We start from the raw sequence: 27383 nt of genomic DNA on the forward strand, positions 1-27383 counted from the left end.
TGTCTCTTTAACCTTTTGTTTTCCAGTGAGTTGCTAGGAGTTTATTTTTTTTGTAAAGCAAAAACTAATTTTTAAAGCTATTCAACTTTCCAGCTAACCAGCTATTTAATTTTGCCTAATATTTAGTAATTAATTTTCAATGGTATGCTTTAATGTTAAAATGAATGTGTATTATTGTGTTTTTTTTTGTTGTCATTTTCAATGGTCCGCAGTACTTCCGCAGGACGATTACAGCCACTGGAAGGCCCCTATGGGAGTTACATTGGTTTTATTTCCTGTTGCAAGAACGCTGAAGTAGCGAGAAACCAGCAAACGTTTAAAAAAAAAATGGGTGTGTGCCATTAAGCAAATTAAAACATTTTTGCATGTTTTTTATTTGGTTTTCTTTTACATGGACAAATACCAGGATACATACTCGCATCCCAAACTGCCAAAAACCACCACATGTGGAGATATGGAATACTGTATTACAGTATACAGTTATACTTAGGAGGTTTTATCAACACATCAATTACTTTAGAAAATCTCAGTGTAGGCACATATGACAAATAACATACATGACCCAGCCTCACCCTCCACAAGATTCAGCCCATAGTATGCCCTCCAGGGGCCCCAGACTTTACCAAACTTCTGTGGACACCCTCTGCTTGTGTACGTAACCTTCTCAGCTACCAAGTGCGTATCCATTCCTATCTTCCACTCCCATACTGTGGGGACCTCCGTCACCCTCCCCCCAATATCTTGCTATGTCCCTCTTTGGTATCATCAGTCCCAAGTGGCTTAAGAGAAGCTTGGCCCGTGGAACATCTACATTTGTCAGGATGCCCAAGAGAACATATTTTGACTCCAGCGGAACCTCTGACCCCAGGATATTTCACAGTTCACTCACTATTTCTTCCCAATACTTATGGGTCATCGGGCAAGCCCACAATGTATACAGGAATGTTCCACTCTCTCCCCTACACCTTACACACTCCGGGAATGGTGCCCTTCCCATAGCTTGTAGTCGCGCCCTGTTGTAGTATACTCTGTGGAGTATTTAGAGTTCAATGATCCTCAGTCTGGTTTTAATTACAACCATACGTGTGTGCATCAGGGCTCCCTAGCAGTCTGTATCATAAATCTCACCCAAATCTCGTACCCAGCACCCTCTGAGTTTGAGAAGGGTGTTTGGCATATTATTGTTCAAGGTTTTGTAGGTCTGCCAAATGGCACCCTTTCCAAGCTCTTACATAAGTAGTGTGCCTTCTAAGGGTTCATATTTCCGTATCTCACGCTCACCCACTTTCTTCACCTGCATCACCTGTGTGTATTGCAAGTATTGGTTTGGATGTAACTGGTACTCTCTTTGCAATTATGTCAATGACATGAGTTCCCCCTTTCAGGGAGGTCCCCTACCTTGGAGATCCCTATCATGTCCGTGGCCTGAAAATCCTTCAGCTTCCCTTTTTCCTGCAATTTGTCCTCCAACCAGAGAGGGGCTTTCTCTAGTCACCCTTGCTGCCCACTCACTGCCCCTAATAGCCTTAGTCCATGCCTCCGTTGACAACCTCGTCTCTAGTAGTAACTGCATCTGGCCTTTCCATCCATATAGGAAGTGCGTGTGTGCCTGTATCTTCATCTGCACCCTCTCTAGACAGTATCTTGGGTGGTTGCAGGGGGTATGTACCCGGTCACTGGTTAGTATTAGATGTGTGAGGCCCAGTAATTTGCCTTATGTCTGGGAGAGCTATCCCACCAATATATGGGTTATGTTGTAGTGTCTGCATCGCTATTTTAGGATGGTCTCTGTTGCAAAACAGAGACCGCAGCTCTCCATCTATAAAAAAAAGAATGATTCTTTCAGGATTGTGTTGTAAGTGTTTTGAAGGACTTACATCAGCCTAGGGAGCGTACTCATCCTACAGATGGCAGAATGTCCTAGGATTGTCAGAGGCATTCTCCGCCTCTCCTCATCGCCCTGAAACTGCTGGAGCACCCTCCCCAGGTTATGGGCCAGGCCAGTCTCCCTAATCGGAGTGATGTATATTCCTAGGCAGTTAAATCCCCTTCTATTGCCAGCCCGTGGGGAAGGGAAGGCAGTACTGAAACTCCATATGGTTGGCACAGCACTGATTTACCCCAAATAATTTTGCAACCCGAATACCTACCATATGTCTGAATTTTTTGAGAGATAGCTGGGATAGTTATGTAGGGTTCAGTAATGTAAATCAGTATGGTGCTGCATAGAGAGAGACTTTTTCCTCCTAGGTGTCTTCTATCTGAAATCCACGTTTTGCTCACAAGGCACACACACACCATAAACGCCAGGGGATCTATGGTGAGGGCAATTAGGAGAGGGGACAGGTGGCATCCCTGTCAAGTCCCTCTCTGGATCTGGAAGGGCGGGGAGAATGTATGGTTGACTCAGACCACCGCCTTCAAAGCTTGATATAACAGAGCTATCCAACTCTTATATTTGGATCCAAAACCACATTTCCTGAGCATTTGGTGGAGGCAAGTGCATGAAGGACCAATGAACTGCATCAAAGCTTTTTCTTCATCCAAGAATACGAATAAATGGGGGTCCCTTCTGTCTTGAATCTCTGCCATCCAATTGTGGAGCTGCTGCAAGTGAAATCTGGTAGACCTTCCCGGCATACAGTCTGATTGGTTCCCATGGACCAGCAGAGGGACCACCTTCAGGAGCAGGGTGGCATGTATTGTTAACAGAATTTTGTCTTCTGTTTGTTTAACAGTAAAATGGGACAGTAGGAGTTGCATCTGTCCCTGGGGTTCCTTATGAAACACCATTATGATTGCATGCTCGAGGTCTGAAGGGAGCACCCCCCCCCCATCCCAAGCCTCCTGGAACAGTGCCAGCAAATAGGCCCCCACAGACAGGCGTTCCTTATATAGAACTCTACTGGGATACTGTTTGGCCTCAGCGTTTTCCCCGACTTTAGCATACCTATGACCTCCTGCACCTCGGGAAATGTTATGGCTTCCTCCAACTCCTCCTGGTCACCCGCCTCCACCACCTGAGTAGCAACCATGGCTAGGTATTCCCACATGCTGTCTGATCTTGCTAACCGATGCGCTTTATAGAATACCCTGAAAAAACGGGAGAATTCCCCAGCTATACTCTTGTCCGTCATATGGGTCTTCCCAGATGTGTCAGTAATACTCCTCACACATCTGGCCTCCACCTGCTCAGCCAAGCCAGTATCTTGCCAGCTTTGTCCCCTGCATCGTACAGTCGATGGTGCGTGGCAGGCATATGCGTTTTGGCTTCTCTCTATGCCAGGGTGTGGTACTTCACCCGCAGGACTTCCAACATTCTGAGGGCCTCCTGGTCTTTCAGCACCTCTGGTGACCCCTCTGTGTGTAACATCTGACTTTCTGTTGACTGCAGCTCTGCTGCTGCACATCTCCGTTTACGTGCTATTGTATTTTGCACCCTGTCTTGGAGGACTGTCTTGTATGCCTCCCAGAGGATACAGGCTGAATCTAATGATTCCTTGTTCTCAGCAAAGTACAGTTTGGAGTCTACCCAGAGATCTTTCACTACCTCTTCCTCCCTCAGTTCCCAGGTGTGTAGCTTCCATTCTGAGCCTGATTTTCTTCCTCACTTTCACCCAGAGAGGGGAGTGATCAGACAGTCCCCGCACCAGATATTCAGCCCTCTCTGTCTTCCAACTCCCCACCAGCGCTAACAGGTCAGCCAGCTGGAAGAAGACCCTATGGAGTCCCAAAAAGTAAAAGTAACGACTTTCTTCTGGGTGGTGACGCTGCCACAAGTCTGAGAGACCTAGTGTGGCCACAGATCTTGTCAGGGCAGGGGTGTGGAAATCCTTTAGCACTACACCCAGGACATATTGTTTCGGTTCGGGGACAAAATGTTTTCATGTTCATTTTGACCTTGGGGCAAGGTAGGCCCAACTGCCCTGCAGCAAAAACCCCTTGGCTGCCAATTTACAATACCACATTGTGGAGCAGGGCAGAGAATTGTCTGAAGCTGAGATAATATTTGTGTCTTAATTCTGTTCAAACTTTTATTTATCGTACATTAATGCAAAGCTTTTATTAATAGGGTGAGTGCTCTAAATAAATATTGTAAGCTCGGACTGCACTAATGACAGTGGTTCCAGTAATAAATATGTAAACATGTGTGCAAGGTTCAACAGTATGAGGCTATGTATATTGGCCCCAGATGCTCTCTAATTAGAAGCAGATATTTGCAGAAGCTTGGAAGTAAGATTGATGATTCTTTGCTTTCAAAATAAAATGTTCACAAAAAAAGTAACTGGGAAAAATGTTTTGCTAAATTACTTTGAATTTTTAGGTACCATCTCTTTGAAGCATTACTTAGTAAAATATGTTGATGCATGCTAGTATTTCTAAAAAATAGTCATAATGGAAAGATCTGTGTATCCTGTGTCAACAAGATTATGGGAAACTTGAAAATAAACAAGCACTTGCAAAGTCAGTAGATCCAACATTGGAGGTCAGCCTTTTGTTTTTGTCACTGTGTGTAATGTTTTGATAAGGCTTTTTGTAAAACGTTGTTGTTGTGGGAGTGACCGGGCCCTCACCATTGTAACAAATGTTGTCAAAAATATTTTTTGGTCTCTAAAAGCACACAATTCCACTTTTGCTCCTGGCACTGATCAAAGCTACTTTGTGTACTAATATGCTCCTTATGAAAGAGCAGATTGCTATCACTTACAGTGAAGCCAGCCGACACACAGAGAGAAGGAGATAGAATTTCATTAAAAACAAATGGTCTTGGTAAACGCCAGACCTAATAAGGGCCCAGTTTTTACAGAAAGTCGCAAAAGTGCACCCAGTGTAGATGTCTTTGCATTAGTGCAGATTTATGTATCCAACCACTTTTTTCTTAACCCTGGAGGAAGTTTTACTTCTGCCCTTATCCAGAGTAAACTTCCAACCTGTATCAACATGGAAAAAGATAAGGAAAGAGCTGGTGAAACCCCTTAAAACATGCAAGTTAGTAAGTTTGCACAGACTCAAAAGTTTCATCCATGGAACTGTTGCTTACCGTTACCTCCAGCCCTAGTATGTAGATCTGCGGAAAGGTGACAAAATAGGGAAATTGCTGGTATTCAAGCCCTACTATAGCATTAGCCCTCGCATAATCAGCAAGGCTATTATCAGAGCTCTTATATAATGAGATTGCTGTCTCATTTGTCCCTGAACTACACAGTACCAAAGGGACAAAGAGATTCTTTGACAGAACAAGTAGATTTATGAAGCAACTTCAGTTAGTGTCCCCGAGGAGCAAAGTTGCTCATCTGCCCCAGCCGGCCCTCTCCAACTTCAACCACCAGTGGGATTGCACACTGTGGGGATGTTGTCACCTGGATCTCCCAGACACCCACCTGTCCACTCCGCTGTTAAGCAAGCACTCCTTCTCGGCTTTCTCCTCCGGTGCTGGGCCACGCTGCCTGCTCCAGTTAGGCTCCATTTCTTTGGTTGCTTTGCTGCCGACAACTAGGTTGCTGCCAGCAGGCCACAGCCTGCTGCACTTCACGCTATCAGGGGAGGGGGAGGGAAAGGGAGATGGGACCACAGACTTCACCCCGTGCACCAGGCGTCATCTTGTAGTATCTCAGGGACTCCCACCTCCGAATCTTCCTAGGGTGTTTGTGCTCATCACGGCCTCCCCAAGCCGCCCTGTTGACCCAGTCACCGCATCGTCACTCACATGCCTCCATCTTAGGTCTGCGAGTGTGTAGCTCCATCGAGGACGCAATCTCTGCCTTCGGGGAATTGATGTCTCTCTCAGTCACCCAGGACAATTGTCTTGTGTTCAGCTCTATTAGAAGTATTTCTGGGTGGAGGATGGGCACAGCTAGTGTTAGGATTGAGTTTGGATTGAAGCCCGGTGAGTGAAGCTACCTCAGACCTCCTGTAGCCCGCCATCTTGCCGGCCCCACTTTTTCCATTTTTGCAATTTCTTTGAAGATTCAACAATGTCTTAGGGTGGGGAAAGAGACAAAGACACAGAGGAGCATAAGCTGCAGACTCCCAAAGGAGTCTTTGGTATGGCAATTTTTTTTATCATGCATCCAGGAGAGAAGAAAGTCTCCTTTAAATGATGTAATCTGTAACAAATGCAAGAAGCTTGTTTCCAAGAGATACTTTAAAAACATATTCGCACCATACACATGTAGTCAGTGCACCACAAACGGCTTGCCAGAGCTGAGATGGAATGGGATGCGCAGAAGACATCTTCCTCTACATCAGGACCCTTCCTTCCATGAAGAGATCCAATGATTGCAAAGTGCTGCAGGGGCAGTCTGTCCTAAATCCTGCATACCAGAACATGGTCACTTCCTGCTGGAGGTGCAACAAGAATCTTCATGCTAGAGAGCAATGTAGATCAGTGAGGGACAAAGTTTATTTTATTTTTTTTCCTCTCTACCAGTTCACGGGCCCTCTTTTGTTTTTCGAGGTGAACCCTGCAATTAAATAAAAAATACAATTAAGTTAATGTTTAAAAATATTTTTTTTAAAGTTGTTTTTTAACCCCATAGCTGCTGGGCCTTTGATACCGCCCCCACCCCCCTCCACACCCTTCCCCCCCTTTAGAACTGAGCCCTTTTTTGGCTATCTGGGGTAGTCGCACTTAGGCCTTCATAACTTTTTGTCCACATTAGCTATCCATGCCAAATTTGCGGCCTTTTTTCCATCATCCTAGGGATTCTAAAGGTACCCAGAGTTTGTGGGTTCCCCTGGAGGAGACCAAGAAAATAGCCAAAAGACGGCATAATTAATTTTTTTAATGGGGAAAAAAGGGCTGCCGAAGAAGCCTTGTGGTTTTTTCCCTGAAAATTGCATCAACAAAGGGTTTGCAGGGCTAAAATCACCATCTTCCCAGCTTTCAGGAACAGGCAGACTTGAATCAGAAAAACACATTTTTCAACACAGTTTTGGCATTTTACTGGGACATACCCCATTTTTACTATTTTTCTGTGCTTTCAGCCTCCTTCCAGTTAGTGTCAGGAATGGGTGTGAAACCAATGCAGAATCCCGGAAAGCTAAATATTTCTGAAATGTAGACAACATTTTGGATTCAGCAGGGGGTCATTTGTGTAGATCCTACAAGATTTTCCTACAGAAAATAACAGCTGAAATAAAAAAATATTGAAATAGAGCTGAAAAAACAGCCATTATTCTCCATGTTTTACTCTGTAACTTTTCCCTGTGATGTCAGATTTTTGAAAGCAATCTGCTGAACTCTTCTGGTTGTGGGGATATATATGGCTCATCAAGAACCCTAGGTACGCAGAGCCAATAAATGAGCAGCACCTTGCAATGGGTTTTTATTCTATACTGGGTATACAGCAATTCATTTGCTGAAATACAAAGAGGGGAAAAATAGGTATCAAGAAAACCTTTGTATTTCCAAAATGGGCACAACATAAGGTGTTGAGAAGCAGTGGTTATTTGCACATCTCTGAATTTCGGGGTGCCCATACTAGCATGTGAATTACAGGGCATTTCTCAAATAGATTTCTTTTTTACACACTAGCTTACATTTGGAAGGAAACATGTAGAGAAAGACAAGGGGCAATAACATTTGTTGTGCTATTCTGTGTTTCCCCCCCTAGTCTCCCGATAAAAATGGTACCTCATTTGTGTGGGTAGACCTAATGCCCTCGACAGGAAACGCAACATGGACACATCACATTTTTACATTGAAAACTGACGTGTTTTTTGGAAAGTGCCTAGCTGTGGATTTTGGCCTCTAGCTCAGCCGGCACCTAAGGAAACCTACCAAACCTGTGCATTTTTAAAAACTTGACACCTAGGGAAATCCAAGATGGGGTGACTTGTCTGGGTTCTCACCAGATTCTGTTACCCAGAATCTTTTGCAAACCTCAAAATGTGGCCAAAAAAACACATTTTCCTCACATTTCGGTGACAGAAAGTTCTGGAATCTGAGAGGAACCACAAATGTCCTACCACCCAGTGTTCCCCCAAGTCTACTGATAAAAAAGGTACTTCACTTGTGTGGGGAGGCCTAGTGCCTGCGACAGGAAATTCCCCAAAACACAATGTGGACACATCTCATTTTCCCAAGTAAAACATATCTGTTTTTTGCAGAGTGCCTAGCTGTGGATTTTGGCCTCTAGCTCAGCCGGCACCTAGGGAAACACACCAAACCTGTGCACTTTTGAAAACTTGACACCTAGGGGAATCTAAGTTGGGGTGACTTGTGGGGCTCTCACCAGGTTCTGTTACCCAGAATCCTTTGCAAACCTCAATATTTGGCAAAAAAAACACTTTTTCCTCACATTTCGATGATAGAAAGTTCTGGAAACTGAGAGGAGCCACAAATTTCTTCCACCCAGCATTCCCCCAAGTCTCCCGATAGAAATGGTACCTCACTTGTGCAGGTAGGCTTAGTGCCCGCAACAGGAATAGATCACACAATGGTCAATGTTGGTTGTTACATGAGGGCAACTGTTGACCCTGGGGTGATTCATTCCTGACGCAGGCACTAGGTACAGAGACTCAAGTGGGGTAGTGTTTTTATCAGGACAGGTGAGGAAACACTGGGTGGCAAGAATGTTGTGGATCCCAGCATATTCCTGTAGTTTGTGTGACAGAAATGCGAGAAAAATAGAGTTTTTATTCAACATTTCAGCTTTGCAGGGTATTCTGGGTAAGAAAACTTTGGGGAATCCACACAAGTCACACCCGATGTCTAGTTTCCAGAAATGTCTGGGTTTGGTATGTTTCCCTATATGGCCGCCGAGCCCAGGACCAATAACACAGGTGCCTGCCTTACAAAACCAGTTTGTTTTGTGATAGATAATTTTGATGTCTCCACAATACGATTTGGGCGGTGGAATTTGGGGCTGAACTAAATTGGGGAGCTCCCAAGAGAGCACTATCTCTGTGCTTGCCGCCACATGCACCTGCTCTCTGGGTTGGGCTAACCCGCTATTGTCCCGTTGCACAGACTGTGCTTGCGAAGGGACAGCAGGACTGTCCTCATCACCTCCTTCTTAATCACTGGAAGAGGAGTTATCGAATGGGACTCCACTGACTGAAAAATCACTCCCAGAGTCTGCGCCATTGTCCTATCCCTCAGAAGCTGTCTCAGTATTTGCTGTCTCAGTCTCTGACCCTACGTCAGAGCTGTACTGTATAACCAGAGTGAGGCCTTGAGCAGCAGTCATCCAACGAGATGCCATCTCTGCTACTGGCTAAACTGTTGCTGTAAAACACTAGCCTACGTAGACAGTCACAAAATTACTGGTGTGTGTGTGTGAGTGTGAGAGAGATGTGCAACAGTAGAGGTCGCCTAACCATCGCTTCTTCCCTCAATCAGCACGTTCTTTCAAAACACTCAAAAAAGACACACTATTACTTCACCTTGTCACATACCAATCGTCACAGTCTTTAGCGCCTCTAGCGCCCAGTCCAACAATCATTATTGGTGCTCCCACTCCCATGACCACCTCCTCGGATTCCCTCACTACCACCCAGCAAAAGTGCCCTTCATCTCTCCATAGCCACCCTCCACCCCGCACATACATTTCATTTATATTATAGCGCAGGTAATGGCTGACTTTACTATTGTACTCAGCTATTTACATAAAATACAGATTAGATCTTTGCAGTAGGCATATAAACCTTTTGCGCTACTTTATGGCATCAAAACTGCCACTAGACAAAAGTCTGATCCTTTTGTAGCAGACACATAATCACAAGATTTACTTGACTTTTTTATTGCTGCCTAAAAAGCTACAGTTGAAACGCGTCAGTTGAAGTATGAAGGGCCATAGTGCCCCCAGGGAAACCCCTTCGACTACTAAAAAAAATATTATTGCCCCTGCAGGGGGTCTCCCTTCTCAAGGATGACCCCCCTGTCAATTTCTTCTTTTTTTTTTAAATTTAGCCCCGAGGGCAGGGGGTGGGGGGGTGCGATCGCACCCCCTCCCACCACCATACAAGGGACACCAACCTTTTTTTGTTTTTTTTAAACATGGGGCCCGTCCATTTGCCGAGGGGGCCGACATCACCCCCCCCACCCTCCCCCTTCGTGTCTCCCGTTGTATTTTCAAATAAAAAAATCCTCTGGTGCGTCTTTTTAAGCACCCTACCTGGTGTCCGCCACTGGTCGTGACCAGCACCGGAGAGGTAGTGTGGGAGTCGACCAGTGGCCGACGCCCGCATTAAAGAGGTTAAGAACCACCAATTTAGGTTACTTTTTTTTTTTAATGTAATGTTGTTTTTGATGCGTGTTTCTTTGTTAGTGTATCATAATGTTCTGATATAATGTTCTGATATAGCAGTGCAAAAATAATCTGAAAATGTAATCCTGTTGGTGTAATTGTAATTAAATTGTAAACACTTATACGATATATTTCTATAAAATGTACAGATATTTTGCTTCAAGTTTGTTACATTTTATTATTGCAGACCCAACACAAAATTTAAGTTGGTATTTATAAATTAACAGAAATCACTATTTGTGTGGGTTTATAAACAAATGTAGTGCAATGTGCAGCCTTGCATTATTTTGTATCAAGTGGGTGTTCCAATGGTGTTATACCGCTGATCCCATTCATGAAGTGACTCCCTTCCTGCACAAAAACAATCCTGACCACAACACGACACCTGGCGCAAGTGTGCCTCTGTTGCCACGTGGGTGCAGAAAGTGTGCCAGTGCAAGCAGAGAGCAGAACTGTGTCACTTCTTTGCACCTAAGGTGCAGTTTTAATCTTTCCAGTTAATACAACAAAAACCTCCCAATTATAGAAATTATTTTAATTCAACTCTTTTTTTTTCTACATCATTTTATTAGTACTGTAGTGCTCCTATGGTACCCTGGGTAAATACCCTAGGTATTTAACCAATGCCACATGGGGCAACCTTTATTTATTTTTGGAAAAGCATTCTACCCCAACGTAATCCTCAAAAGTATATATTTTTTTTTTATGAATAGTGAGGGTGTCGCACCTAAGAGAGCTTCTGTAAACCGTAGTGACCTTTAATGTCTAAAGAGACTGGTCAGTCCATAATGGTTTATATGCAGAGCAAAGGCCTACCACAGCAAAAGGTTCCTTCCAGTGTCTGGTTAATTGCCCACAAGAGATTGGCTAGCTGTGAACGGTTCAGTACAGGGCAAACAAAGGGTGTGCCTATCGGCAGCTTGCCCACCTAATGGGGCTTGGGTGTCTGGAGGGAGTGAGCTCTTTGTGAAGAGTTGTGTACAGGGTGAAGACTTGTGTGGCAAGGGTTCAGTCACCCATGTCTCATTGATTGCTCTCAAGAGGTCACCTACCTACAAAAGCTGTGGTACAGGGTGAAGGATGTGCATAGCAGGTGCTTGGCCACCCAGTGGGGCTTGAATGTCTGGAGGAAGTTTGCTGCCTGCGAACAGTTGTGCATAGGGTGAAAGATGTGTGTCCTAGTGGCTTGATCACCTACTAGGACTTGGGTATCTCAATGGAATGGGCTGTCCATGAAGACTTCTGTACAAAATGTAGGCTTTGTATTGTAAAGGCTTGGCCACCTAATGGGTTTGAGTGTCTGGAAGGAGTTGCCTCTTTGTGAGCACAGTGTGAATTGTAGGCCACCTTCGTCTTATTGATTGGTTGCCTACCCACAAAGGAACTGGTAGAGGATGAAGGGTGTACATAGTAGCGGCTTAGCCACCTATGTGGCTTGGGTATCTGGAGGTAGTGGTGTGTCCATGAAGTCTTCTCTACAAGCGTAGGTTGTGTGTTGTAAGGGCTTTGCCACCTGCATCCCAGTGACTGTGCATAAGAGGTCGCCTACACACAAAAGGTCCGGTACAGGGCAAAAGGTGTGTGTAAAAGTGGCTTTGTAATGTAATTGAACTTGAGTGTTTAGATGAAGTGTGTGCATAGTAGGTGCTTCACCAGCTAAGGAGGCTTGTAGATTTTTTTACTATGTTTTCACTGGTTCTGTGGTAATTCTGTGGGAGCCAGTGTGGGACCCCATGTACTCCTGTGGAAGTCCCATTGACGCACTCAGGTGCCCTGCTATAGCTCCTTTGGGTGTACAGCAGTACACCCTTTCTTAAACTTTTTTTTTTTTTACCCCATGGGGGAGTGGGGCTCTAGGATCCTCCCCAAACACCCCACCCCCCCTAATAGCTTTAAAGGGGTCAAGGTACTTCTGACCATCCACCTTATGTCTTATTTTTTAGTTTCAGGACACAGGGACTGAGACCCCTATGCTGTAATGGTGGCTGCAACATCTCTGTTTGGGTTGTGGCCAGCCAGTCAGATTGCTTGATCCTGTGGGATTCGGTAGCAGTCCAGCAGTACCAAACAGGCCTACTGGGAAAATAGCCCTCTTGGCAAATCAGATTGCTCTATTTCTTTTATTTGCGGAACCTTAATTTTTCAAAAAGTGCTGAACGATTTTACACCCAATCTCAAAAACCACAATTTCTGAGTAACGATTTAGCATTTTAGCAAATTCGATGTAATTTGTATATTTTTTCAAAGTTGCCCTGGTCTGCCTACTTATCAATGTAACATTTGTGTGGACCAGTAAATTACGTTTGAGCCATCAGTTTTGATTTACTCTTTGTCCAGTGACTGATAGCAACATATAAAGCATGCAAAATATATTTAATTATTGTACAACTTAGGGGAAATTCCTGGTCGTGGCTGGTTTTGGCGTGTTGGCAACCTTTTTCTTCAGATAAAGAGTTTGTGGAAAGTATGTATCCACCAAGAAGAATGTCCACTAGAATTTCCTTCCCCTGTTCTACTGACTGGTAGAGTGTGACAAGAATTTAATGTTGCAGGATTGCACCAAAAAATAGCTCATAGTGTGTACATTGGGGTACAACGGATGCGAAGTAGGAATTTGTGTTTGACAGCACTGAGTACCCTAACATCCTGGCACAAAGAAAGGTAAGTTGCAGAATCATGGCGAGATCTAATGGCCTGCCATTAAAGATATAGAATTATTGACATAGAACTTTTTTTTTGCACTGTGAAGACTTAGGGTGGCTACTGGTCTCCACCTTTGGTTATTCATTACCTTGATGTCAGGACAGTAAAACGCCCGATTCCAAAGCCAGTGATGGGATGGAAGCTGCCACATCTTCCTCTTGAAAAGGGTTTTAGCAAAACCGAGGGAGGTGGAGGAATGTGGATGTGGAGAAATGTGGATGGTGATCTTGTGCCACCAGCTGCCACCCCCGTGTCAGCCACAATTCTGCAGAGACCCGCGGGTGGCGAGGAATTTAGTCCATTCTGATGATTGGCTGTCAGAGCGCGGTGCAAGAGCTCCTGAGAGCAAGTGTTTGGGTGGCGAGCGAAGGCAGGTCAGGGATTTGCCGTAGACGCCGTTTTTCTTGTGTTTGGTCTCATAAAGCAAGAAAGCAGAAATATTCATTCAAGAGCCTTGACTAAATAGTATGAAAGAACGGTTCCTGACAATTAGAATTGGAAACTTTATAAACAAGACAGTAAATGTCATAACTTAACACTCCTTCATAAAACAAGGAAGAAATACTATGACAATAAGAATTGTTTTACTGAAAACAGGCCGAAGTGAACTAAGGGCTCGGTGCTAGAGTACTTCACACAGTAGGATATTACAGTAAACATTTTGAAGAAGAGAAGGGAAAACAGTAGACTTATGACCAAAATAGTCTGTAGGTCGTGTTAAAACTTCCAGAAGATTGAACACCACAGAAGGCTGGCATGCAGTTTCTTATTCCGTGACCAAGCTAGGCACGTTGGATTTCTTTCCTCGTGGCTACAGAAACATTTTTATCTTAATTTTATGCTTCACTTTTTATTAGTAATTGCATGTCATTGCTTTCATGTCCTCTAATTTTGAATACCTAATTTACATATTTATATTTTTGATTTGATCTGTTCTCATTGCGATTATCCTTTTCCTTTATGCATTGTAATTAACTAATGTAGATTGTGCTTTTCTGCCTGTTGAAACTTAACTCAGAGTGTTCTAATTTTATCTATTCTGCCTTTAACTTTCCATTTTTCGACCACTTCTGGGTCAGCTTTGTCAAAAATGACATGCCTCCCACTGTTCTGATTTTTCCCATATCATGGATTAGAATGGCCACACATTTTTGTATCCTTTTTGTTTACTTTTTTAGTGTTGTATTGGATCACTCAACCCGATATTTCGTTGGGCAATTGACAGTCTGTTTTTTATGTTTGTCATTTAGCCTCCTTACCGTCTCTTGCACGGCTATCTACTTCCGTTTTGTGGGGCCCTCAGTTTACCAGCTTCCTTGTGGGCAGTGACCTGTCTCCTGTGCTAGAAGCTGTTCCAAGCAACCATGTGCATGTTGGTCCTAATGTTTTTCTACATCTCTGTGACCATTGTGGAAAAAGAGTACTCCTCCGCTGTTTTCTTTCTACTTCCCCCATTGTTGTTTGTCCTGGTTACCTTCCAAAACTATCCCTTTTTTAAGGTTGCACCTAGGCAGCACGCATGCACTCTCTCTCGACATGTAATCTACCTCTGTGGGCTTTCACCATGCTCAACACTTTCATTTGTTCCTTGGCCTGCCTTTCAAAATTCCCTTGAATTCGTTGGTAAATGCTTTACGTTTGTCCCACCTTGAGGCTGATTTGTTACCGCCCTGGAGGCTGACCCTATTACATGGATTATTGCACTATCGGCCATATACCTTAGTGTGACACACTACTTTTTCTTTTGCCTCTCAGCTTCTTGCTGTGTTGTCATATGTTGTTTCTTCCTCTTCCTTGTTTTTGCGCATACTGCTGTTTCTTTGTGGTATCTGTGCTCAAAGGCTTCAAGCACGAATAGCGGGGAGTTCTTTTTTAATAATTTATTTTATTTTATTTATTTTTTAAGTTTCATATAGCGCAATCTCAATCAAAGGAGCGCTTTACATGAGTACCACTTACATACAAGTTTAGCAGTTGTAAAATATACAAACTGGAGCAGTGGTTCCCAACCTTTTGATTTCTGTGGACCCCCACTTTAACATTAGTGGAACCCAGGGACCCCCAATGAATCATCATTGGAATCCGGGGACCCCCGCCTGAGTCATTACTGGAAGCTGGGGACCTAATATGTAAATATTTGTTAATTTTCTACACAGTCGCTGACCCACTGAGAAGGCTTCGCGGACCACCAGGGGTCCCCGGACCACAGGTTGGGAACCACTGAACTGGATCATTTAAAACAGAAAAAAAGACAGAAATCCTCAACGAGACTCTCCCGGCATAGCAGGAGAGACGATTCTACAATATTCACTGCACTCTGGAAACTCGCTCCATAATGCTTTGCAGGGCATTTCTTTTTCAAAACATTTTTGCCCATAACAGCCTGTGGTTGTCCTACAACAGTGGGACCACCACCAAACCGTTCCGCATGACACACTCTTTGTGTCTAAGTCATCTCTGTGTCCCCACACTAGGCTGGGGGGGGAGGGCAAAATAGTAACCTCTCCTAGCATTCAGTGACTTTTTAAGCTCTCATAGCTAGAACTTTTGTTTTACGGCTGGAAGTAGTTTGTGTTTATAAGGGCCTTGTTTGTAGTATTATTGCAATAGGCCTGCCAGGCCTGAAAATGTGTAATGCACTGAGCCCTCTAGGGGCTAAACATATGGCTACACTGCATTACTTTCTGCCATTCTCTTTTCATGTGGGTGTGCCCTCTAGCGGCTGACTATATGGTTACATGACTGTGTTTCTTACAAATGCTGTTTTTATTGTGGTGTCCTCTAGGGGCTGTTGTGAGCATTATAATCAAGATACTACAATATTCTCTGCACTCGGAAACTCACCCCATAATGCTTTGAGGGCCATTTCTTTTTCAAAAAATTTTGGCCCATAACTCAGCCTGACGTGGTCCTACGACAATAAGACCCCCAGCCAATCATTCAACACGACACACTCTTTACGTCTAAGCCAACTCTGGTTACCCACACTAAGTTGGGGGGAACCCCGAAATAATAATATAAAAAGAATATAATAATGCAATATTTTAATTGTTTTGCTGCAGATAGAGGAAGAAGGTAAATGGATGTGCTTCAGTTATATGCAGGTCCATTGGAATTACGTGGCAAAGAGGACCAAATTATGCGGCAGAGTTGACCAATTTATGTGGCAAGAAAAGTCCAGTTATGCTTTTACAACACCAATAACTTTAACTCAAGCAAATGTGAGACTTATTGCATTTCAAATGCTTATTATGGACTACAGCTACGTATGATGAGACTTTTTTGCAATTGTTTTTCTGCAGGCCATTTTATGGTTTATCTAACAGCCCATTCCCATTTACTGATCCGCAGTCACCAATCCACCTTCCACTAAGTACCCTTGAGCTTGTGATGCTCTTTCACAAGTACTTGAACATGAGTGTCTATAGGAAGTGTGTGCAGAGTAGGTGCTTCACCAGCTAAGGAGTCTTGTGCCTTCAGCAAGTACCCTTGTTCAGTGTGGGTTATATTGGGTGACCAGAAATTGACAACCAAAAACCAGGATATTTTGCAAAAATAGTCAAAGGACTACAGTTTTACATCAGTGGACCGGAATGACCGCTTTCATCTACTTAGGATGTCAGAGGAGACACTAAGAAAACAAAAGGTAATTTTTAAAACCAGCATCATACCTGTTAGTTAAATTGCTTATGTGTAACAGCTGGCAACTAGCCACTTTAGAAAACCTAAAAAAGTGCTGCACACTGTTTTCAGTTAGCCCCCTCTAAAAACCGGAACATGAGCCAAATTCGCAAATATCTGCTGGGACAGCGGTGAAAAACCAGGCAAGTCCCAGCAACTCCGGGATGCCTGGTCACACTAGCTTTATTGTTATTTCCTTACAGTTTTGTAGTTATAATCTTCCTCTGAGGTCTAGTTTTAATCCCTGCTGGCTCTGACTGCTTCTTTTTCCTTTCACCCTTCGTTCGGACCCCCATGTAATCCCTTATCCTGATTATGACCTCTTTATCCCCTTGTAGATTGAAACATCATTAAAAAATTGCCATATGAACCTTACCTACGACATTAATCGAAATGTTAATTCCTTGCTTATTGGGAGCACAGCAGATGGACTATTTTAGTCATGTCTGGTGTTTTTCCCCCTCTTTTCACTTGAAGCACCCGCACATGTATTTCACTTTGGCCAGTTTGGATTAATCAATCAATCAATCAAGAAATTTGTATAGCGCGCTACTCACCCGGAGGGTCTCAAGGCGCTGGGGGAGGGAGGACTGCTACTGCTCGAACAGCCAGGTCTTGAGTTGCTTTCTGAAGGAGAGGTGGTCTTGGGTCAGGCGGAGGTGGATGGGGAGGGAGTTCCAAGTCTTGGCTGCGAGGTAGGAAAAGGATCTTCCTCCCATGGTGGCTTTTCTAATGCGTGGCACGGCGGCGAGGGCGTGGCTGGTCGATCGTAGCTGGCGGGTGGGAGTGTAGAAGGTCAGGCGGTTGTTGAGGTACCTGGGGCCCAGGTCGTGGAGGGCCTTGTGTGCGTGGGTGAGGAGACGGAACGTGATTCTCTTGCTGACAGGGAGCCAGTGCAAGTCTCTCAGGTGTCCGGAGATGAGGCTGTGACGGGGGATGTCAAGGATGAGGCGTGCGGAGGCGTTCTGGATGCGTTGGAGTCTTTTCTGTAGTTTGTCCGTGGTTCCGGTGTAGAGGGTGTTACCGTAGTCCAGTCGGCCGGTGACGAGTGCCTGGGTGACCGTCTTCCTGGTTTCGGTGGGGATCCATCGGAAGATCTTTCAGAGCATGCGTAGGATGTTGAAGCATGATGATGAGACGGCGTTGACTTGTCTGGTCATCGAGAGGGAGGAGTCCAGGATGAAGCCCAGGTTGCGTGCGTGGTCCGTTGGTTTGGGTGCGCTGCCCAGGGCAGGGGGCCACCAGGAGTCGTTCCAGGCAGAGGGTGATGATCCAAGGATGAGGACTTCCGTCTTGTCTGAGTTCAGTTTCAGGCGGCTGTTCATCATCCACTCGGCTACGTCTTTCATCCCTTCGTGCAGGTTGGTTCTGGCGGTGGCTGGGTCGTTGGTGAGGGAGAGGATCAGCTGGGTGTCGTCGGCGTAGGAGATGATGTTGAGGTTGTGTTGGCGTGCGATGGCTGCGAGGGGGCTCATGTAGACGTTGAAGAGGGTGGGGCTGAGTGATGATCCTTGTGGTACGCCGCAGCTGACTTCGGTGGCCCCGGATCTGAACGGGGGGAGGCGGACTCTCTGGGTTCTTCCGGCGAGGAACGAGATGATCCACTCTAGTGCCTTCTCTTGGATTCCGATGTTGCTCAGGCGCTGCACTAGGGTGCGGTGGCAGACAGTGTCGAACGCTGCGGAGAGGTCCAGGAGGATGAGGGCCGCTGTCTCCCAGTTGTCGAGCAGGGCTCGGATGTCGTCGGTGGCTGCGATGAGGGCGGTCTCAGTGCTGTGGTTGGCTCGGAAGCCGGACTGCGAGTGGTCGAGGGATCCATTAGTCTCGAGGAAGGCGGCTAGCTGTCTGTTGACGGTCTTCTCGATGACTTTGGCAGGAAACAGGAGGAGCGAGATGGGGCGGTAGTTCTTGAGGTCAGTGGGGTCTGCTGATGGTTTCTTCAGGAGGGCGCTGAGTTCGGCATGTTTCCAGCTCTCCGGGAAGGTGGCGGTGTTGAAGGAGCAGTTGATGATGTCCCGGAGATGGGGTGCGATGACTGAGTCGGCTTTGTTGAAGCCGTGGTGGGGGCATGGGTCGGTTGGAGAACCGGAATGGATGGTGTTCATCATCTGGATGGTGTCTTCGGTGCTGACCGGGGTCCAGGCGCGGAGGGTGGTGTTGGGGGGCGTCGGTTTGGTGGTTGGGTGCGTGGTCTGTGCGCCGAAGCTGTTGTGTATGTCGGCGATCTTGCGGTGAAAGAACGAGGCGAGTGAGTCGCAGAGGTCTTGTGAGGGAGTGATGTCGTTGTTTCCGGCGCTGGGGTTGGAGAGCTCTTTGACGATGCTGAAGAGTTCCTTGCTGTTGTGTGCGTTGTTGTCTAGTCGTTCTTTGAATGCTGTCTTCTTGGTGGTGTGGATCAGCTGGTGGTGTTTGCGGGAGGCGTGCTTGAGGGCGGTCATGTTGTCTGTGGTCGGGTTTTTTCGCAAGGCTTTCTCGAGGGTGCGGCAGTTCTTCTTGGAGTTCTTGAGGTCATTGTTGAACCAGGAGGCTTTCTTGCTGTTGGGCCTGGTGGGATGGGTTTTCAGAGGTGCGAGGTTGTCAGCGCAGTTGGTGATCCACTGTGTGAGGTTGTTGGCTGCTTGGTTGGGGTCCGCTGAGCTGGCGGGAGGGTTCTGGCTCAGTGATGTGGAGAGCTGGTCGGTGGTGATCTTGTTCCAGCTCCTGCGGGGAGCCTGTTGTGGGTGGTGGTGAGTCGTGGTTCTTCTGAAGCTGAAGTGGACGCAACTGTGGTGAGTCCGGTGGAGTGGCTGAAGGAGATGTACTTGCTGGAGGAGAAGACTGGGTCAAGCGTGTGTCCGACGTAGTGGGTGGGGGTGCTCACCACTTGCTTGAGTCCGAGGTTGGCGAGGTTGTCCAGCAGGGTGGTGGTGTTGTTGTTGTTCTCCAGGTGGAAGTTGAGGTCCCCTAGCAGGATGTAGTCAGCGGAGGGGAGGGCATGTGGGCTGATGAAGTCTGCGATGTCTTCGCTGAATAGTGTGCGGGGTCCTGGGGGTCTGTAGATGAGGGTGCCTCTGAGTGTGGTCTTGGGGTCGGTGTGTATCTGGAAGTGGAGATGTTCGGCGGCTGTGAGGGTGTCGTCGGAGTTGGTCGTGATGCGGATGGTGTTCTTGTGGACGATGGCGATGCCTCCTCCTGTCTGGTTGACGCGGTCCCTCCGGGTGATCTTGTATCCGTCCGGGATGGCGATGTCGGGCGCTGAGGAGGCGTTCATCCAGGTTTCTGTGAGGAAGGTGACGTCTGGAGATGTGGTGTCGAGCAGGTTCCAGAGTTCCACAGCGTGTCTGTGGATAGAGCGGGTGTTGAGCAGGATGCACTTGAGGTGGTTGCTGCTGGTGCTTGGCTTGGCTTGGCGGGTGCGGTCCGTGTCTGAATGCAGGAGAACTTGCAGGATTGGCAGGTGAAGGGCCCGTGGGTGCGTCTAGGGATGGCTCTGCAGCAGCCGGGGATCCGGCCGGTGTTGATTGCGATGAGAGTGGCGGCGTTGTAGGTCTTGCGGGTGGGCTGGCCTCTGCGGGGGCCAGGGGGTCTGGCACTGGGCGCGGGCCAGGCGCGGACGGGCACAGACGGGCACAGACGGGCTTGCCTTAGGCGCGCGGCCTCCATATGAGTGGGAGAGGGAGGGAGGGAGGAGCAGCAGGGAGGTGGGAGCGGGGTGGCCAATGGGGTGCGAAGGGGGCGGAGCTACGGGACGCGGCGGCGGGAAACGGGCGGCGAGGGGGAGACGCGGTGCGCAGGGAAACAGAGGTTTAGGACCACAAACTGGGCAGAAAAAGGTGAGGGGAGCAGTACAAGGCAGCAAAAGGACACAGGAATAAAGCAGCGGTCCGCGGTCTCAAAGGGGCTGCGTGGCGGTGAGGGGAGCGACCTGCCTGGTAAACAGGGTCAGAGGTCGCTCTCTCTACCGCTGCGCGGCCTCCATATAAGTGGGAGAGGGAGGGAGGAGCAGCTGGGAGGTGGGAGTGGGGCGGCCAATGGGGTGCAAAGGGGGCGGAGCTACGGGACGCGGCGGAGGGAAACGGGCGGCGAGGGGGAGACGCGGTGCGCAGGGAAACAGAGGTTTAGGACCACAAACTGGGCAGAAAAAGGTGAGGGGAGCAGTACAAGGCAGCAAAAGGACACAGGAATAAAGCAGCGGTCAGCGGTATCACAGGGGCTGCGTGGCGGTGAGGGGAGCGACCTGCCTGGTAAACAGGGTCAGAGGTCGCTCTCTGTACCGCTGCGTGGCCTCCATATGGGTGGGAGAGGGAGGGAGGAGCAGCTGGGAGGTGGGAGAGGGGCGGCCAATGGGGTGCGAGGCGGGACACAGCGACGGGAAACGGGCGGCGAGGGGGAGACGCGGTGCGCAGGGAAACAGAGGTTTAGGACCACAAACTGGGCAGAAAAAGGTGAGGGTTGCAGTACAAGGCAGCAAAAGGACACAGGAATAAAGCAGCGGTCAGCGGTCTCACAGGGGCTGCGTGGCGGTGAGGGGAGCGACCTGCCTGGTAAACAGGGTCAGAGGTAAGAGGGTTAAAACACTTAGGGGGTTATTACAACTTTGGAGGAGGTGTTAATCTGTCCCAAATGTGATGGATATACCACCAGCCGTATTACGAGTTCCATAGGATATAATGGACTCGTAATATGGCTGGTGGTATATCCGTCACTTTTGGGACGGATTAACACCTCCTCCAAAGTTGTAATAACCCCCTAAATGTCATAGTACTTGGTTCTATTTTTGATGCACGATTTCGGTTTTGACATGTTGCCTTCTTTGTAAATTATCCAAGTGTAATTCTCAGTAACCATTGTTTCATTGTACACTGTTTCTCGTTTGGTGCATGTGAAGAATATTGCAGAGCAGACTAAAGAGGATGGCAGGATATTTTTAAAACCTTTTACAAGGGAGTGGGGCGTAAAGATGAGGTTGATGGAAGAGGATACCAGGTATGTTGTATTTTTGGGTGGAGTGGCACACCCCAGCAGGTGGTGGGTGGGGCTGGCACAACATGTACTTTTTAGGGACATCATAGGTTGGGAAGACGAAGGAGATTCAGTGCATGGCTCCCACGTGAGTGCTGTACCCCTGACCTCTAAACTTGAGCTTGTTTAGTAGATATGAGGGGATTCATATATAAAATAAAGTTATTCAGGGGTAATTGTCAGCAGTGCGGAGTTTTTCACTTCCGGTTTCCAAATGACAACTTAGACAGCTCGAGCTTCACTCTCGTTTATTTGATTTTGTCACTCCGAATTCATTGGCAGAAAAGGTCCCCATAATTGACAGCTACCCATCTGCAATCCTATTTATATTGTTGAAGCAGTTCTTACAGACGTCATAACAATAGACTGGTTTTATTATAACTTTGAATAACAACGTATTTAAGTATGAATTTAATGTAATATTTGGGGGCAGTCTGTAGAATTACACTTTTTAGCGTTGTTAGCCGAAGTTGGAACGGTGCTGTATTTTGCCTTGCCCGTTCACCTGTGAACCTGTGTGCCTAATTTGTGGCAATTGTAATTTAAAAAAAAAAAAAAAACTTTTAATTCTACACTGTGTCAGACTGTAACTTAGAGTATGTGCTTGGGCGGTTTTTAATTCGTAAATTCGGAAGTTGAAAAAGAACACATTTTGAAAAGGGAAAAAGTATATAATCACTATGGGACCGTTATGGGATTTTCTGCTTGTATTCTTCTGAGCACGTTTTACAATTAGTTTCATTTATTTGTTTTCCTATTGAATGAGGCTTGCCTTTCTCCTGCATGATCCTCGTTTACTGATGCTGCTGTTTTTCCTCTCTGCTCCGCTTTAGGGTATTGTCATGCATGAAGATGGTTTAAAGTCCTTTTGATTTGCTTCTTAAGTGACTGCAGTTTACTTGGGTATCAGTGTTACGGCCGATCAGGTTTACTTGCCATTGTTCTGCCTAACTCTGAGACTTATCTTCATTTACCAAGTCAAGATCCCATTACCCGAGACATGAGTGTATACATGTTCGCTTGTTGTCCCGCACAATGCTGGTAGAGACAGCTCAGGTAATTAGTTGTGTTTGAGGCTGTGCTGCCAGTTCGGTGTGTCAGTTTGTGTAAAGAGGAAACAATGTTTTTCACTCAGAGTAGCGAGTATAGGGGCCCATCAAACAAGAAACCACCCCTGTCTTCTAAATCCTTGCATCTGGACCCTTCACAGATACCCAAAGCAGACAGCAGAATGCTGTCTACAGTGTCGTACAGCGAGAGCTTGAGAAGCGTAGTGAGTAGGTATCACTCAGATTGGGGTCTTAACCAGATCCGCCAAACCGATGTGGTTGAACTTCAGCGCCTGCGGGAGGTTAAAGTTGCCGCCCATACGAAAAACATGGAGGAGTTCCTCAGAATGCACGGGCTGTCCCTGGACGACTGCACGGCTCGTAAGACGGGCATGAAGTACAGGTAAGCAACGCTTCTTATACTGCATGTGGTTCAAGTGTAGAAAAGGTGTCAACAACTCACAACTAGTTTTACTAACATGTTAAGCTGGCATGGTTGCAGTGTGTACAGACTCAAATGTATGTGATTATACACTACGCTGTCCCTCTGAATCCACACCACACGACATAGGTTGGAAGATCTGGTTGAATGGTTTTACATCCTGAGTTGATCCTTAGTTGATATAATGGGTTGCGCGTACCCTCAAGGAAAAGTACTGTATACCAGTGCTTTGGGCATGCCAGTAGTGCCAAAGAACCAGGATGGCGAGTTTGGCCCTCTTCGTTTCGTAATGTATTGCGTGGCATTTTGAAAATTGATGACTCTTAAGCTGCCTTCTGTCTTGATACTAGATAGTCAACATTTTAAAGTGTTTACTTTAATGCTTTTTTTTTTTTGCTAGTGAAGATCTTACTCGGCGATATCTTAGCGATTTAATTACTAGAAATTTTCCACGGCTCTGACATTGCAAGCAAACAAGATAAAAATGGAGGGCGCTGGTTTTAGAGTTGTAATCAGTTTATTTGTAGTTTTTTAAAAATCATGCACTTGGTTTGCACATCTTTATGAAAAAATAGCAGTGTGCGCATATTGTATGAACAGTCGGGTCTCTAAGCCATAGATCAGCAAAGGTAATAAAAATAGTGAACAGATGTTGCTGCTGTCCAAACGATATCACTTTGGTTCTCTTCTATTTTTTTTTTTTTTTTTTTTAGTTTTTATTTATGAAACATTATCGTCACAAGTTACAGAGTCTGTTTCAAATCCTATTTTTTCGTTACATTGATGTGTGATATCATAGTTGTCCCTTCTTGTTGTACAGGACAAACAGTTTACACTGCAATCGTTTGAACTGTAAAACGACCTTGAACACCTTTCCCGTAGTCCCTCTCCCACCCCCTTAACCTTCCATGTCAGGTCTGTCATTGTTGATAAGCCAGCACCACATAAAGGTGTCTTCTCTCATTGTGCCTTCTGGTACCCTGGTTGTGTAGTATGGTATAGCCAGTGCTTTAAATGGAAAAATAGAAGTGCAGGTACTCTGTAATAGAGTACCTGCTTGTTTCTGGGAAGTGCCGGTACTCTCCAATTAAAAGTATAACGTTTTTCTTGAAATATGCCGGTACTCTCCCTCTCAAAATGAAAAAGTGCCGGTACTCAGTACCGGAGAGTACCGGCCCATTTAAAGCACTGGGTATAGCCAAACCCCCCTTTGCTCTTCCTGTTTCTTTACCCATGCATTTGTTGAGTAGTTTCCCGCTCTTGCGGCATAGATCGATTAATTTGTGCCCCATCAAATGAGCACAAAGTCCTAGTCATCTCTGCCCAGACCATCAGGACCTCTTGTGCTTTGTCATCCCTCCTAGTTCTTCGTAAAAATGTGGTTGTCTTCTAGTCTAAATTTAAACACTATGAGGAGAGAGGCCATCCTAAATATTAACTTCAATCTCACATTTCTTTTGCTGTATATCGTTTTAATACAATAGACATTTAAGCATAATTTATGCATAACTTTTCTTCAAAAAGATAACTAGTAGAATATTTATGCAGTATACAGTAATTTACATGTACACAGTGATCTGGTAAACCTCTTAGGAAGGTAGTGATGGGCAACCCGTGTTAATTACCAGTGCAGTGGAAGGATGAAGAATCTTATGGGTTACAGAATGGTAAGGATGTGTGGTTAATGGTCGGGGAGAGGGCCTGGTGCAGACGTCCGATTGTTGCAGTGGACAAAGCAGGCTTTCCTGTGCCAATGCCTGTAAGAACAGGCATTCTTGAATGCTGTTTGCACGCAGGATGCTGTTTATTACATTTTATCCTGTACTATTGGCTTTGCCTGTACTGTGGTAAAGGTCTCTCGTGCATTCCCTAAAAGCACTTTCTGAAAGGCGGACTGATACACCAGAGCCCACTCACTCTTCGTATATTTTAAAGAAATTGTAATCTATCTGGCAGCTGTAAACATGACGTTTCTTTGTTAAAGATTTTGAGTGTTGAAAACTGAAACGTTTGTTTGCTTGCCATAGTGTCCGATTGCATCAAGTCTTTTTAGCTGAGTAGGCTTTTTATTGGTATTATAAATATTATCTTGGCTTGTATCTATCTTAGACATTTAAGAATTGCTATTAATATCGGCGTACCATCAAAGACGCTGCTGCTGGTAGGAGCTTGGAGGAGCTGGTTGTAGCAATTTGTGCTTTTCTGTGCTCAGATATTTGAATTTCCAGCACTATGAACTTTATCTTGTAATGCGAATTTCTGGAATGCCCTTTAACGTGTAATTCTAATGACTAGTTAACCTCTATGCCATGCTACAAGAGTAAGTCATACCTCAGTATGCAGTAAGACTGCCTACTCACTGCAAATCACTGTGAATCGGCCCAGGGGGAAGAATGTGCTTCTGAGAAGAGAGGGCCATCTTTGACCAAAGCTGTCTGGACCCACTTAAAGTGAGCAGTCAGGTCCTTATTAGGGTCGAGCACGTAAGCGTTCTAGCCTGCTTTAATCTCTCTGTGGGCTTTTAACCACTCCCACCACACGCCTATCAGTTTGGTTGGTTCGTGGACTTGCCTTTTAAAAATCTTTTGATTTCATTTGTGAAAGGCCTTTCCTGGTGTTTAGCCGTACTCAAGCGCACCAACCAACTACTGAAAACATCAGAGGCTCTATGTTTTCTGAATGGTTTATGGACTACTTTTTCTTTTAATTTCCGATGCAGCGTGATCTCACTGGGCAGTAGTCGAGTGCTTTGCATGATATTGACCCTGTTACATGGACAATTGGAAAACTACCAATAGGTTTGACTGCGAATGAACTTCTGTTTCCTTTTCTGTCTCTCTTTCACACTTCACACTCATGCCGTGGCGCTTTAAATCGGCTCGTTAATGTGAAACTGTTTTACTTTTCATTTTCAATTTATGTGGCAAGAAAAGTCTGGTTAGGACTTTACAACGCTAATAGCTCTAAGATCAAATGCAAGACTAATTGCATTGTAAATGCTTGTTTTTTTCCTCCTTGCTTGGGACTCCATGCAAATGGCAGGTGTGGTGGGTCTGACATGTGGAGCATCATCTTTGTTTTGAAATTGTTCTCCCAAGAGACATTAAGAATGCGACCCACCCTTTAATAAGCAATTACAGTTTTGGTGTCTCGACAAACACCAGAAAACTATTTTATAAATAGACATTGTTAGAAATTGGGTTTTTGGTTGGCAGTCAGGTTACTTCCTGTCCAAGCAAAAGCCCTCACTCTAGTCAGGGTAAGTCACACACTATCCAAGATTATCCTGTGCCCACCCTCTGGTAGCTTGGCACGAGCAGTCAGGCTTAACTTAGAAGGCAATGTGTAAAGTATTTGTGCAATAAATCATACAATACCACCATATAGCACCACAAAAATACACCACACAGTGTTTAGAAAAATATATAATATTTATCAGGATAATTGTAGGTCAAAAAGAATAAAGTTGCAATGGAAAATTGTAGAAATATCACAGGGAAGTGATATAGAGTGTCTTAAGTCTTTAGAATGCAATACAGTGTCTTTCAAGCACAAAGTACCTGGTTTCTGGTGAAAAATCTCCTCAGAGGGCCACAGGAGAAGAGATGCGTGGAAAAAGGGGTGTGTGCGTCGATTTCTCCTCAGCACACACAGACTTGCGTCGATCTTTTCCACGCGGGGAAGTCGGGCGTCGTTTTCCGGCGCGCAGACAGTCTCTTTTTGTGGATCGCGGGGATTACCAGATGTCCCGGGTCTGTGCGTGGATTCTCCTGCTTGTTTTCCGGCTGCGCGTCGTTCTGCGGGGCTGCGCGTCGAAGTTTCGATCCCACGGTAAGCGTCGCGTCGATTTCACCTTGGAAGTCGGGCGGCGTTGTCCTTGCGAGGCCGTGCGTCGAAAGTTTGGTCTCACGGCAGGCGTCGCGTCGATTTCTCCTTGGAAGTCGGGCGGCGTTGTCCTTGCGAGGCCGTGCGTCAAAGTTTCGCACTCACAGTGGGTGTCGCGTCGATTTCTCCTGGAAAGTCGAGCGGCTTTGTCCTTGCGAGGTTGTGCGTCGAAGTCTCGATCGCCCCGAGGGCGTCGCGTCGATCAGCGTCGGTGTGCGGCGTTTTTCTCGCCGCGAAACAAGCTGTGCGTCGAAAGTTTCGGCGCACGGGGCGTCCAAGTGAAAGGAAGAAGTCTTTTTGGTCCTGAGACTTCAAGGAACAGGAGGCAAGCTCTATCCAAGCCCTTGGAGAGCACTTTCACAGCCAGAC

General features: G+C 46.0%; 1 protein-coding gene across 21 annotated transcripts in view; it reads left to right on the forward strand.

Moving 5' to 3' along the window:
- Nucleotides 1-27383, forward strand: part of KCNAB2 (potassium voltage-gated channel subfamily A regulatory beta subunit 2) — a 961933-nt gene that overhangs the window by 386337 nt on the left and 548213 nt on the right. The window contains exon 1 of one of the 21 annotated variants that reach the window (XM_069239972.1): nt 22833-23090. The exons of the other annotated variants lie outside the window; for them this stretch is intronic. Within the exon in view, the coding sequence (XP_069096073.1) occupies nt 22870-23090 (221 nt within the window). The 5' untranslated portion in view covers nt 22833-22869. Of the gene's footprint in view, nt 1-22832; nt 23091-27383 lie in introns of those variants that run through there. 21 annotated transcript variants of the gene reach the window in all.

Source organism: Pleurodeles waltl, chromosome 6 (assembly GCF_031143425.1).
Source record: "Pleurodeles waltl isolate 20211129_DDA chromosome 6, aPleWal1.hap1.20221129, whole genome shotgun sequence".
Classification (NCBI taxonomy): Eukaryota; Metazoa; Chordata; class Amphibia; order Caudata; family Salamandridae; genus Pleurodeles; species Pleurodeles waltl.